This window comes from Phragmites australis, chromosome 13 (genome assembly GCF_958298935.1).
Source record: "Phragmites australis chromosome 13, lpPhrAust1.1, whole genome shotgun sequence".
NCBI classification, from domain to species: domain Eukaryota; kingdom Viridiplantae; phylum Streptophyta; class Magnoliopsida; order Poales; family Poaceae; genus Phragmites; species Phragmites australis.
In genome coordinates, this window is record NC_084933.1 from 27,016,567 (window position 1) to 27,029,945 (window position 13,379).

General features: G+C 44.2%; 1 protein-coding gene across 1 annotated transcript; it reads left to right on the plus strand.

Annotated features, from left to right (window-relative positions):
- Positions 1 to 1,708: 1,708 nt before the first annotated feature.
- On the plus strand, positions 1,709 to 5,381 carry LOC133888643 (probable WRKY transcription factor 35). The gene is made up of 3 exons (XM_062328958.1): positions 1,709 to 2,727; positions 3,278 to 3,418; positions 4,305 to 5,381. The coding sequence occupies exons 1-3, from the start codon at positions 2,099 to 2,101 to the stop codon at positions 4,960 to 4,962; spliced, it is 1,428 nt and encodes a 475-aa protein (XP_062184942.1). The 5' UTR covers positions 1,709 to 2,098; the 3' UTR covers positions 4,963 to 5,381.
- The last annotated feature ends 7,998 nt before the right edge of the window (positions 5,382 to 13,379 follow it).

The following is a 13,379-nucleotide window of genomic DNA, read 5'->3' on the forward strand; positions in this document are numbered from 1 at the left end:
CGTCGCAGCGTCACATTCAAGAACCACTTGCCGTCGATGCATAAATAATTGCAGGGAGCAAGAACTATCTCTGAAAATCCTGAATTGATCAATTCCAAATGACCATTTTATGCCACACGAAACCTATGTGCTTGATCACAGTGAGATATGCGTCTGGAGTTGCTTATCCAAAGGAATTTGTATACGTGTGAATGTTTGGATTATCGTCGTCAGTGTTATCAACGTCATTGAATGTGTATAATACTGTATTACTAGCTGTGTGTGGTATAATAAGCTCATGTGGTACATACATCTTCTTGTTTAGTCTGATGAGCTGTTGTAGTCATTTTCCACCTCATTGGTTCGATCTTGTCCATCCAAAATAATGAATCGTGACATCAAGATAGTTTCGAGTATAGATGAGATTAATAAGTATACTTGCCAGCTGATGCCTGCAGGCCGGTTGGATCTTATTTTTTCTACAAGCAATCATTCATAGCAATGCTGTGCTTCAAATACTACGAGCAGGTTCACATATGTGATCTCAAACGATAAGAAACTAGAGATGGTAAAGTTAAATATAAGATATATTCAGTATTTTTTTCAAGAACTCACACTTTCAAATCTGCCAATACCAAGTATATTTTATATATTGTAAAACATTATGACATTTACATGCATGATAATGATAATATATTTCTCCTAGTCGGAGTAGCTTTCTTAGAAGTTTCTGTAACTAGGGCACATGAAGAAACCTTAAAATCTAGTTGTTGTTGCAGATCAGTTGGGGCATTATAATTCTTCTTTAAGGAAATTTGTAACTTTCCACCACGATATCAACGGTCAAAATATTCGGAAAAAATACTATTAACGCGTACGTGTCCTGTGGTGAAACGACCAAAAGTACACACAACTATGCGTCGCACTGTACCCCCCGCGTGTGGCAGTCCGCTTCCACATCTCGGCCGATATTAACTAGCCCGGCCTCTGATGCCTACACACAAACTACCATTACAGGGTAGTCGATGATCCACAAATAATCATGGACTATTACACATCCATTTACACAAAGTGCTTTACTGATATATAGTACAAGCCACAGAACAGAAATATTAACTAGAGGCACGTACTTAAGCTAGATGTCTTGTGTACAGATCGATCCAGAGAGAGCAAGGATCAGGTCGCCATGAAGGCCTGAAGTGCACCGGTTGCGTGTGTGGCCTCGGTCATTCCGTCCGTCAGTAGGTGAAAAAGACAGACAGCAGACGTACGACGAGGGCAGGCAGGGCCGGGGGCGTTTCCAGTTTTTCACCGTGCATGCATCCATGCATGCGGGCGGATGCAGCGCGGCTCCCTGCCTTTTACCACGCGACAAGCGCCCGCCGCGGCCATGCCGCCTTGCGTATGGAGGTGGCACACCGGCCGGCCGGCCGGCCTCCCTTCCCCACCTCCCGCGCCCCGGCCCTGGAAAAGGTCAGCCTCACATCCGTCCATCCGTCGGTCAATCGCCCATCAGCAGCTAGCATATGCATGCACACACATCGCCACAATATTTTTTTCTCCAAAACAAACTGCCAAAAAATAATAGAAAACCACACGACCCATCACTCTCTCCCTCTTGTCCCTCTCTCTCTCTCTCTCCTCTGCTCTCACATACTTCTTTATTGTCCTCTTGGAAGCTAACTCAAGTTACCCATTTCTCTTTCTATCTCTCTCTCTCCTGTTGCTTGCTTGGTGTAAAGAAAAGATAGTTCACTTTCCACACCCCATCCCTCACATCCTGCTTCCCCTCCACCGGTCCACCCTACCTCCTTTTCTGCCCCCACAAAAGCAAAACAAGTTTTACTTGCTTGCTCTCTAGCTACCTCCGAGCAGATCAAGCCAACCTGCCGCTCTCTCAAGAACTCTGCCCTAGCCTTCTTCTTCTTCCAACGTGCATAGCCAAAAAGCTACCGCCCTTTGCACCACACAGCTCTTGGCTGGCTAGCTAGTAGCTAGCCTAGATGTGAGCTGATTGGAAACAACAGAATTATTGAGCGGTTGGTAGCTGCTTGCAGCTAGCATCCTCTATAGAGGCAGCGAGGGATCGGCAAAGGGAGCCCTAGCTAGCGCCAGAGCCATGTGCGACTACTTCCTGCAAAGGATGGAGAGTGACCAGGCCGGCGGGGACCTCACCGACATCGTCCGCGCCGGCGGAGCCATGCCGGCCAACGCCGAGGTGCCGTCCACAGCCGCAGAGTGGCAGCTCCAGGGAGAGTCGTTGCTCTTCCCCCCGCCGCCGTCGTCATCTGACGGTTGTGCCGGGGGGACTGGGGCCGATGTCTTCGGCGGTGACCCTTTCTCCGGGCTCGGGGACCCGTTCAGCAGCGACTACTCGTCAGGCGCAGACTTGTTGGACGCCATGCCGGACGCGATGGCCAAGGTCGGCATCGACACGGGTGTCGGTGGTGGCAGCGGCTGCGGAGGTGGGGGAGGCGGAGGCGGAGGCGGCGGCGGTGGCCAACTGTTGGACATGAGCTGGAAGCCTCTCTTGCCGCGCGGGGTGCAGATGCCGGCGGTTGGCCTGCTGGACCCGAGGGTGATGCCATCGCCGCTGTCGCCGAGGGCGATTCGGCCGTACCCGGCCATGGCCGGTGACATGGTCAAGCTTGGCATCACGGCCGGGCAGATGGCCGGGTGCGCCATCGACGCCGCTGTCGCCGGCATGCAGATGTCGTCGCCTCGCTCCGCGGGCGGGATCAAGCGCAGGTTGGACAGATCTGCGTTGATCCAATAACACTTTGTTGCATCTTGCATGCACATATATATATAAAGTACTTTTGCTAGCTCGTGAGTTGTAGGGGAAGTTCTGCGATCTCTTTTCTTCTGTTCTTTTTGCTGTTCTTTCTTTGGTGCTCTGCATTCCACCACCTCCAAGGAAAGTAAGAAAAGCGGGAGGATTCCAAGGATTCCTCGGGCTGTGGCGATAATTGGCAAGATCGTAAGTGTTGCCTACAGCTCGAAATTTTAGGCGCGAGAGTCATCATGAACACATGTTCTGATCGGTGGGAATATTTCTGAATTGGCAAACAATGCCTACACATAGGAGTATGTGCATCTAGAACCTAGCTGGTTTTCTTCCCCGGCAAGGTCGGCTTTTGGAGGCTGATTTGTGAAACCCTAGTAAGCTTCAATTAGTGGCAAAATTTTCAAGAAGTTAACTTGGCCCTACAGATTGTGCACTTGTAGTTCTGTAAATTAATCATGTGATTATTATATGTAATAGAAGTACTAACTTGTGATTCATCGGTTTGCGCAGGAAGAACCAGGCAAGAAAGGTGGTGTGCATCCCGGCCCCGACAGCGGCCGGGGGAAGACCCACCGGGGAGGTGGTTCCTTCTGATCTCTGGGCTTGGAGGAAGTACGGCCAGAAGCCTATCAAGGGTTCTCCCTATCCAAGGTATGTGTGTAACACATCCACTCATTCGTCATTGGGTTTATCTTTCAGAAGAAACTGGCTAATGGATCAATTAAGCTCTAATTTGAACAGTGCTCTTGTTGGTTAATTGAAGAGGAAGCGTATGAATTGATAAGAGTAAACAAACCTATCTTCTGTAGTATCCATAACTACATGACTCTCATCTCCACAAATTTGTGTTCGCGTGATCTCGATGCGGTACAAATTACTAGAAGATAATTAAATGCTTACCTAGCTAAGCTAGGTAGAAAGATTAATGGGCATGCTTCTAACTCTCATGTCCAATTACTATTTCCTGTTCCTTATATAATACGAGTAAGTTGGTCTTTTTCGGGGTGCTCATCGCAACACATAAAAAATCCATATACTCCAATCTGCGAGAACTTAATTAGCTAGTATATAGATAGTTATAATTTAAAATATCTGCTATGAATGAACTGCTTCTTGTTCCAAAGGTGTATACTTTACCCATTTCGTTGATTATAATTTGCACAAGTTTTAAATCTCTTTATGCCACGTGCAGGTACCCCATTTCACTAGCTAGCTTGTTTTAAGGCCTATACTGACCAGTTTTTGTACATGCAATATGTTAGTATCTCTTATCTTAATTAAAATATTACTGAAATGATAAGAATTTTGGTAAAATCGTATGTATATCAAGGACAAAAACGATTTAAAACAGTTGTGATTTATTTAGAAAAGCATCTAAATTTTCAACATTTTGTATTATTGCCACATAAGTATAACTCGGGGAAAGTACACATATATACTTGATATTACACTGGTTGTAATATCAGAACAAGTGATTAAGGTACACGCATGCTGACTCTAACAAATGTTCTTGTCGATTGAAATAAACGTTTTTCAGAGGGTACTACAGATGCAGCAGCTCAAAAGGATGCTCAGCACGGAAGCAAGTAGAGCGCAGTCGGACCGACCCCAACATGCTAGTCATCACCTACACCTCTGAGCACAACCATCCATGGCCGACTCAGCGCAACGCCCTTGCCGGGTCAACTCGGACTCACCACGGCAAGAACAGCAGCAGCAGCTCAGGCTCCAAGGGCTCACAGAACGAAAAGCAAAAGCAACCAAATGTTAAGGAAGAACCGAAAGACCAGGCTACGACTACAACCACAGCCACTAGCACAATCACCACTACAACTAGTACTTCTCCCGCGGTTGTGAAAGAGGAGACAATGGTTGGATCAGAAACACTGGGGAGAGTCATGGATACAGCAGGAGTAGACCACATTGGACTCATGGACCATGCTATGTTCAGTGAGAGCTATAAACCGATGATACTGGAGGCCGGCCAATCCGACGACTTCTTCTCCGACCTCGCCGAGTTGGAGTCAGATCCCATGAGCTTAATCTTCTCCAAGGAGTACATGGAAGCAAAGCCAAGTGGTGCTGATCATGCCAAGGAGAAAGCAGTAACCAAGGACTTGGATCCATTTGACATGCTAGATTGGTCTACTACTACTTCAGCAGGGAGCTCATTTGAGCAAGGGAAGAGATGTTAAAGCCATGGCGCGATGTATATGCATGCCTAATGCATATGTGCACACACATTACTCAGCAGCTAATAACATGAAAGATTACCACAAGGTCAGCAAGGAAAGATAAGAGCTTTTTTTTTCACTTTTCTTTTCTTCTTTTGGTTCTTGTGCTTCTTATTATCATTATTATTGTGTGAGAGAGATTTGAATTTTTGTTCAAGGTTTAGATATGAACCTTATTTTTTAAGGTTTGTGTCAGCTTGATCCTTAATTTCATTTCATGAGATGATCAGGAGATGATGATTTCTCTCTCGCGTGCGCGCGCACGCTCCATGCATTGATCTGCAGCACCTGTTTATGGTTACCTTACATTAGTATGTTGGAGAGGATGAAAAAATGGACGAGATCAGATTGGAGTGTGAGTGTGATAGATAGAGATGGAATAATATAGAAGGAGAGACCCACGTCCTGGTAGAAGAGATGTGACAGAAAAGCAGGAGCAGGGGCTTGCAACGGAAGATGTTGATACAATATAGCTGTCCGCTTACTTTTTTCCATATGCTGGGTCCTGGGGCCTGGGGGCATATGTTGGATTCTCTGGATGGTACATATTTTTGTCTCTGAGTTAGGGAAAATACATTTACTTTCCCTGTTCCTCTACTGGTGACGAGCTATCCCAAGTCCCAACTTCCAAGACAGGAGTATTAGTCACCTCCCCTTTGCATCAGTGCATGTGATATAGCACATTGATGTATATATTTAGCTTATATATATGACCTAGGCTCCTAGACCTTCTGCAGTTTTTGCAGCACATATATGTTCTGAGTACAAGGTGTGCTACTGCTACATTGCTACGTCGCACGTACTTATGCACCACCCACCTTTCAATTTGGTCCACAGGATTCACGCAATTTCCCATCGGTCTATAGTACCTGCACAAGTATGTGGGGACAGTGGCTTCTGCATATATGCGTACGTACCCTGCTCATCTTTGTGTCGCAGTTGAAGTATGCGTGCACAACGCGATCGAGGAGTAATGCATGTTCCTGTTATACCTGCAGGACGAGCATGTGCACGTTCCAACGGTCAAATGCACAAAAACGTAATTGTAAGCTAGTGGTGCAGCCAGTTAACTGTGCATGAACTCATCTCTAGTCCGGAGAATGTTTTTTCTTCTTCTGAGCAAAAAGTAGAAGGAAAGAAAAAATGCAGCGTGTGAAGAGCGAGCAGATGAGAGAATTCCATGCCCTACGCCTCATCCTCAACGCTTTTTGCCTAGCAACCGGACTACAAACAAATATTGAGAAGTGCTCAATTCATCTGATAAGATGCGATAATATAAACTTAGACCAATTCATTCAACATTTCTTGGGAGAGAGATTAAAGAGTTTCCGTGTTGCTGTCTAGGACTTCAATTGCATACCAGAAGACTTACTAAGTCACACCTACAACCTCTGACAAAATGAGTGCCAGATTGCCCAAATGGAGTGGAAAACTCATGTTCAAAGCCGGCCGTTTGACATTACTTAACTCATCCCTCTCCTCCATCCCAATCTATCACCTCATAATATTCCCAATGGCTAAATGGGTCGTAAAAAACTTGACAGTATCAGAAGATCGTTTCTATTGAAGGGCTCAAACAACATAAGGGGGGGTCACTGCTTAGTAAACTGGAAAAGAGTACGTCGACCCCGCAAGCTGGTGGTTTATGAGTACTTGACTAGGAGAAATTTAGTCGCGCACTCCATTTATGTTGGCTGTGATATGATTGGACTAGCAACTCTAAATATTGGTCCAGATCCACCCTTCCTTAAGATGATACATATCACAATGATTGTATGTTGTAGGCCTCAAAACCATTGAGGTTGACCACTAACTGTAATTAAACACTTTGTTCTTGTTAGAGTATTAAGTAAGGGGGTGTTCTGACGTTCGGTGAAACACCGGATAAGACCAGGGCCCATCGCGCGACTAGGGTGAGGCTTACACTACTAGCTTCCCTACGATATTTTGTAATCATGCGATTAGTCCTCGCTGGTCGCAGGGTCGATCTTTACCTAACCCATCTAATCACATTTATTGCTATCTACTCGAGCGTTTTTCTTCCCCAAGCATACAAAGTCTTGACCAGCGCAGACAGATAGTGCCCCGTCTCGTAGCATTAAATGTTACGGAATGGGACTTTGCATGACAACTTGGTGCCACACGACAGATAGGACAGATCTGCAGAACGACTAGGTAAGTAGACGTCTCTATGCGGGAGCATGGAGAGCGCCGGGGTGGGACGGCTTGGCAATCGAGCTTACAGCGCATGGCGATGAGACAGGCAGGACGACCAGGTGAAGGATGAGTACTGAGACGTTCCACGGATGGGACGAACATGCAAAGCAGTTAGAACAAGTGGGGTACACTGAGTCCGTGTGGTGATGGACGAAGATAGGATATCCATGTAGGCTCGAGTCTTCAGGTTGGGCCCACCTATAAGTTCTCCTTCTCCCTAGATATATAAAGGGAGGAGGATCCCGTTTATAGGGCACACGATAGAACAAGCCTAGCTTAGGAGTTGAGTCTCGTCTATACCCAGTTCACATTCTCTGTAACCAAATACATAGGACGTATGGTCGTTATACTCTGAGAAGCCTAAACCTGGGTAATCCCCTAGTGTCCTTGAGTTCATCGCACACCGACCTGCGAACACCTCTTAGCCACAGTTCACACGTCCGCCATACGGAACACTCCAGAATCATTATCTGGAATTAATCCTCGATAGTTTCTCTTCTCTTAATTAATTTAGACAGAACTTCAGCCATTGCCTGCAAAAAGAAGAGCGAGCAGATCATTTTTCAAAGACAGATCAACGGGAAGAATCTCACTTGATATGAACGTTCCGCCTGCTGATTGATGGATGATCATTAGGTTAGCTGTAATTCCCCTTGTTTTAAATAATTTAGACACAGCCATTGCCCGCAAAAGGAAGAGCGAGTAGATCATTTTTCAAAGACAGATCAACGGGAAGAATCTCACTTGATATGGACGTTGCGCCTGCTGATTGATGGATGTTCATTAGGTTTCTTAATCCATCGTCCTCACGGTACAATGCTGCATGCCTGCCTCGCGCGTCGCGCGCGCGCCAGCAGCCAGCGGGGGTCGCCGCCGGTGGTGCTCACGGAGTTCGTTCGTGCGTCGCACGCGGGCCGGGGGGCGCGGCAGCCGCGTGAACCGATCACACGGTGCCCCCGCCGCGTGGCCGCGTCGTACCTGGGGCTCCTGTACGATCTGCACAGCGGACACGAAGACTTGCTAAGATTGGGCCGTGATGCGATCTGAACAGCGGGCACGGAGACTCACTGAGATTGGGTCGTGATGCGCCCAATAATTAAGCATTCAAGCGCTGGGGCATACCTGTCCGTCCGATAAGTACTCCACGTCCATGAACCAACGGGTCGCGCATGCGTGGATGTCACTATTGGGAGTGCCTGGCAGAGTTGAATGGTCAAGGATCGAACCCCTGTACCGGCACATTTGGATGTTCAGAGGTGGTGCATGCATGCACTGATGCACCAAGGGGATGCACCAAGGGCATTTTTGCAGGCTTGCACTGTCTTTTGCTAGAACTGGCTAGTTAAGGTCCGTAAAGCGTTTAACGCAGGTGCTGTGCCATGGGAGCCCACAACAGGTGGCATTTTTGAGACATCCGTTTGTACTCCTTTTACGGTCAGTGAGCACAATTACCTGCTGAGTCGGACTCTGGAGGTCATCCTCTGTCTCTTCTCTGTGGGAGAGCCTATGCCGGCCTAATAAAAGCGAACAGCTGACAAAACCTTTTTATTTATAGCCCAAACGATTTCAGGAGACCAAGTTTGGCCCATCCTTGCTTTACTGGGGCCACTGAGAGCCCAGTGTACCTGAAATTCGATTTTTTACATTTCGAAAATAAAAAATTACAAAAACAAGCATCATTTGAAAAAATTGCAAAACTACTCTACTATCACCCTTCTAACGGGCTATAAGTTTTAAAAAACAAACACATCATACTTCCACCAAATAATAGATTTAAACAAATAAACATATTGCCCTTTCAATAAATAACATATTTTAAAAAAAAATGCTAGTTCCATTGCTCTACTTCTATCCTTGCTTTCCTGGCCACTGAGAGCCCAGCGTACCTGAAATTCAACTTTTTATATTTCAAAAATTAAAATTGCAAAAACGGGCATCCATTTGAAACAAATTGCGAAACTACTCTATTGTCGCCCTTCCAACAAATAATAGGTTTTAAAAAATAAACGTATCGTTCTTCCAACAATCAATAGGTTCAAAAAATAAACATGTCGTAGTTTCAACGGGTGATATGTTTAAAAATAAAAAAATATTATGTTCTATTACTCTCAAAATTCAAAACAGCCCAGAGAGACTCAAACCTATAGTCGCTTTCCAGCAGTGAGAATGGAGAGCCTTGCTTTTGCTTTTAGTGTGGTCCTGTGATCCTAGCCCCTCCTGTTTAGGTCTTATTTGGCACAACTCTAGATCTAAGATTTCTCTTAGATCTAGTCAAACCTAGCCCTAAGGAATCTTAGATCTGGAGCTGTGGAAGAATTGAGGTATTTTGTTGAGTCATCTGATTTGTATTTAGACTAAAAATAAATATTTAAACCACTTTATTTTATTATACAAACTTCAGATTCAACGTCGTATCGACATATTTGCAAATCTAGCACTTGTATTTGGCACCTCAAACACTAAAAAAATGATTCTGGTACCTAAGACACTGAAAAACGTTGGGTCTAGCCTAGGTGGCGAATACAGTGAAAAGTGTCTTACTCAGGTGCCGAATACAAGCGGGGTGTGGTGCTCCCATCCTACTATGTTAGTGGTGGCGTACGGTGATGGTCTAGTGCATGCATGCTCTATATAGGTGTAAGTAGTGTGTCAGTGTAATGAGATAAAAGAGAGAAAAGAAAGGAAGAAAAAATTAAAAAAATCAGAAAGATTAAAAAACTTGGTTTGGACAGAAAGATTCGATTAGAAGCACAATGCACTGAAAAAATACCAAATTGAATTTTTTAAATTAATAGTGGTGTTCGTCTGTTTAATTAGTATTTTAATTTAATCCATTAAAATAGTGATGCACACCGAACACTCGCTTGGCCAGAGAGATGGTCAGGGATAAGATGTGATGATAATAATGGATGGATAGTGGAGTAAGACTGTTTAATTAATATTTTAATATAATATTTAATATTTAATTTGAATTTAATATTGATGATTTAGTTAGGATTGTTAATTATGTAAATATTTAGCATTGTTAAGTATTGTACTATTTAATTTGCATTGTTAATTAATTAATTTATTATTTATTAAGGGACGTAATTAGTTGTGTATCGTACATACATCTAAATAGTTATTTTATTACATATACATTTATTTAGTAGATACCATATGACTTTCCATATTTATTACGAAGAACGTTCCGCAATTTTACATGGAAGGCTCGTAACAATTCAGAACTGCCAATACATAAAGAGTTCGATTGAGGTACCTAATGACCTAGAGCCTAAAATCACATATTATTAGCCTTTTGCGTGTGGACCAGCAATCTCATACTGCTGTCCTGGAGGGTGTGCGGCCACAGTTTGTTCCAAATAGCTCGGTCGTTGTCCATACGTTGTTTGAGATGAGAAGGAACAACGCATGTACTTTGTACTCACGTAAGACATTGAAGGAAAACTTTGATTGCGGGTGTACATAAATATAGTGTCACGACTAGTGCAAGGTGATACAGTGACTACTGTGGAAAGATCAGGTCAGTAGGTGATGCGTGAAGATGATGGAGGGCGCGTCGGGAGGGTAGTTCTGGTAGAGAGGGAGTTAGAGTGGACCCTTCCGAGGTAGATACAGGATGCATGGATGATAAAACCAGTGATAGAGGGAATGAAGAAGCTGCTGACAATGATGATCCGGTACAGGCGATCTAGTACTTTCATGGTGCTTAGCTACTAGATTGTCCCGTGTTTAGTATAACATCTTATCTAATCGGGACAACAATTTTGTAATAAGGATATGTCATCCACTTTATTAGCAACTATGTTGTAATGATAAGAAGGCAACACAAGTGCTCCCAGTCTAACCCTATGGTATGAGGTCAGGTGTATCAAGCACCCGAATTATTCTTACTTCATACGAGCAGATAAGCTGAAATATAAGAACTAGTTTGTGATCAGTAGACATACCCTATATACATATAGCGAAGAGGTTATTAAGAATGCAAGTCACGCCGTTGATGCAAGGTTCATAGCCCAACTCCCCATCACCCTTATTGGCACAAACATTTGTTTGTCACCAAAATTCGTTATGGAGGAGATACAGACTAAGACAGGTATGCTGATCAATTATCACATCGTATGGCGAGCGAAGCAGAAGACATTAAAGATGTTGTTTGGAAGCTTTAAGGAGTCTTACAACTATGCTCCAAGGCTACTGCAAAAAATTAGCATGAAAATCTAGGACTCAATGGGCCATGATGGATGAGCCGATCAAGCTAGATGATAGGTCATATAGCACTATTGACTGATACATTATTAGGTTATTCTCGTCCTTTGGACAATGTATCGAATTTTTTAGATATTGCAGGTCGGTTGTACGCGTAGATACCATATTTCTAAGCGGCGAGTACCATGGTACCCTTATGATAGAGGTAGCGGCGGATGCAATAATTAAATTATTCCTCTCACCTTTGCAATGGTTGAGAGTGAAAACAATGATAGCTGGTTATGGTTCCTCACTTTGGTGAGGACACGTGTCATGGGCAATAAGGAACAAGTTTGCATGATCTTAGATCGCAACAAGGGCTTTCACATGCATTGGACGTGTTATATGATAGCACAGACTACTCTATTGTATGATCTGACTCTATTGTATGATCTGATGTGGAGAGAAGATGGTGCATGCGACACTTGGGAGTGAACCTGTACACAAAGTATCGTTGTAAATTTCTTGTAAAAAGATTCAAAGGGTTGTGTGTGCAGAACTAGCAGGCAAAGTTTAACAAAATACGGAGAGAGTTAAATGAGACCACTCGCAAGATGATGATAGTTCAACAATATATTGTTGAACACCTTCGAGACTGTGGTAATACTGCTATGAATTGCAGCACGCAATTCGCATCTAAGGTGGAGGAAATCATATCCACAAGGAGGAACAAGACACACTTTTATCAGAAGAGGATCTATGACCTGGTCAACAATAAATTCGAGGTCATGTGCCATCGTAGGCATGCTTCAGCGTATAGCATAGGGGACACCATGCAACAATGTCAACTTGAACCTCACGAGATGAAGTGCACATGCAATAAGCTAAAATTGCACCTTATCTCATGGTCGTATGTCTTAACCGCTTGTATGGATATGGGTGGCAATGATAGATTATAGTGCGTAACATTATACTTCACGATCGATTCATTGAGGAGCACATGACTTTCAAAGATGCGGTTCTTCAACATCGAAAGTAGCTACAAAGCGATCGAGTGGCCGAAGAGGGTACCTTATCCCTGAGCACGATGCATGGATCCTGTAAGCCTAGAGCCACGAGGCTGCAAATTGATATGGATGAAGCGGATGCTGTACCATGATTATATGTGCTTTTTAAGGTCGAATACAGCACCTCAGGTTCCGAAACACAGGCCGGCCGACCCGTTTTTGATGCATCGCGTTCTAAAATCGGATTTTCGATGTTTGAGATGCCGAATATAGATACTAAATTTGTAAATACGTTTATATATTATCTATTTTGATAAATACGGTAACATTTATTATCTATTTTTAAATGTTTGCCCGTAAATCTTAGAACTATAATTGTGCCAAACAAATTCTTATTTTCACCTTCATCTTGTATCTACTATTTGTTCTCATGACCTCATGTAGCCCTGGCCCAGTTCAAACTATTCCTCAAATCCTGCCTAGTGTAACAGTAATCTTATCTGCTCACGCCTTACCTGTCACCGCTGCGTGGCGCTCGACTCACCTAACCTCCTGTCCTCACTTACGCAGCTCACTGTTATACTGTAAGGCTAAGCTGCCGTACTTTCAACCCGGAGACTGGACTGTCAGGTACAGAGAACTAGAGGAACGCTTGGACTCCTGCACCGTTGGACGAGTACTTTGGCATCATCTCAGCAGTTGGATCCGCTTTTGCATCCCTTCACTGCTGTTTCTTTTTGTGTTTGAGATGTGCTCTTCACTTCTAGTAGTAGCTCTTTCGCACGCAAGAAAGACACGGGGGGAGCAGAAAAATCGAATGGAAAGTCACGTCGAAGACACACACACACACAAAAAAAAAAAAAAACTGGATCCCAAATGGACTTGCGGAGCCGGGCCAGTGAAAGCAATGGCTTCCGGTCCCTTTCGTCTGGTGGTCCACTTCTTCTTCTGCGCCCAATCGGCCAC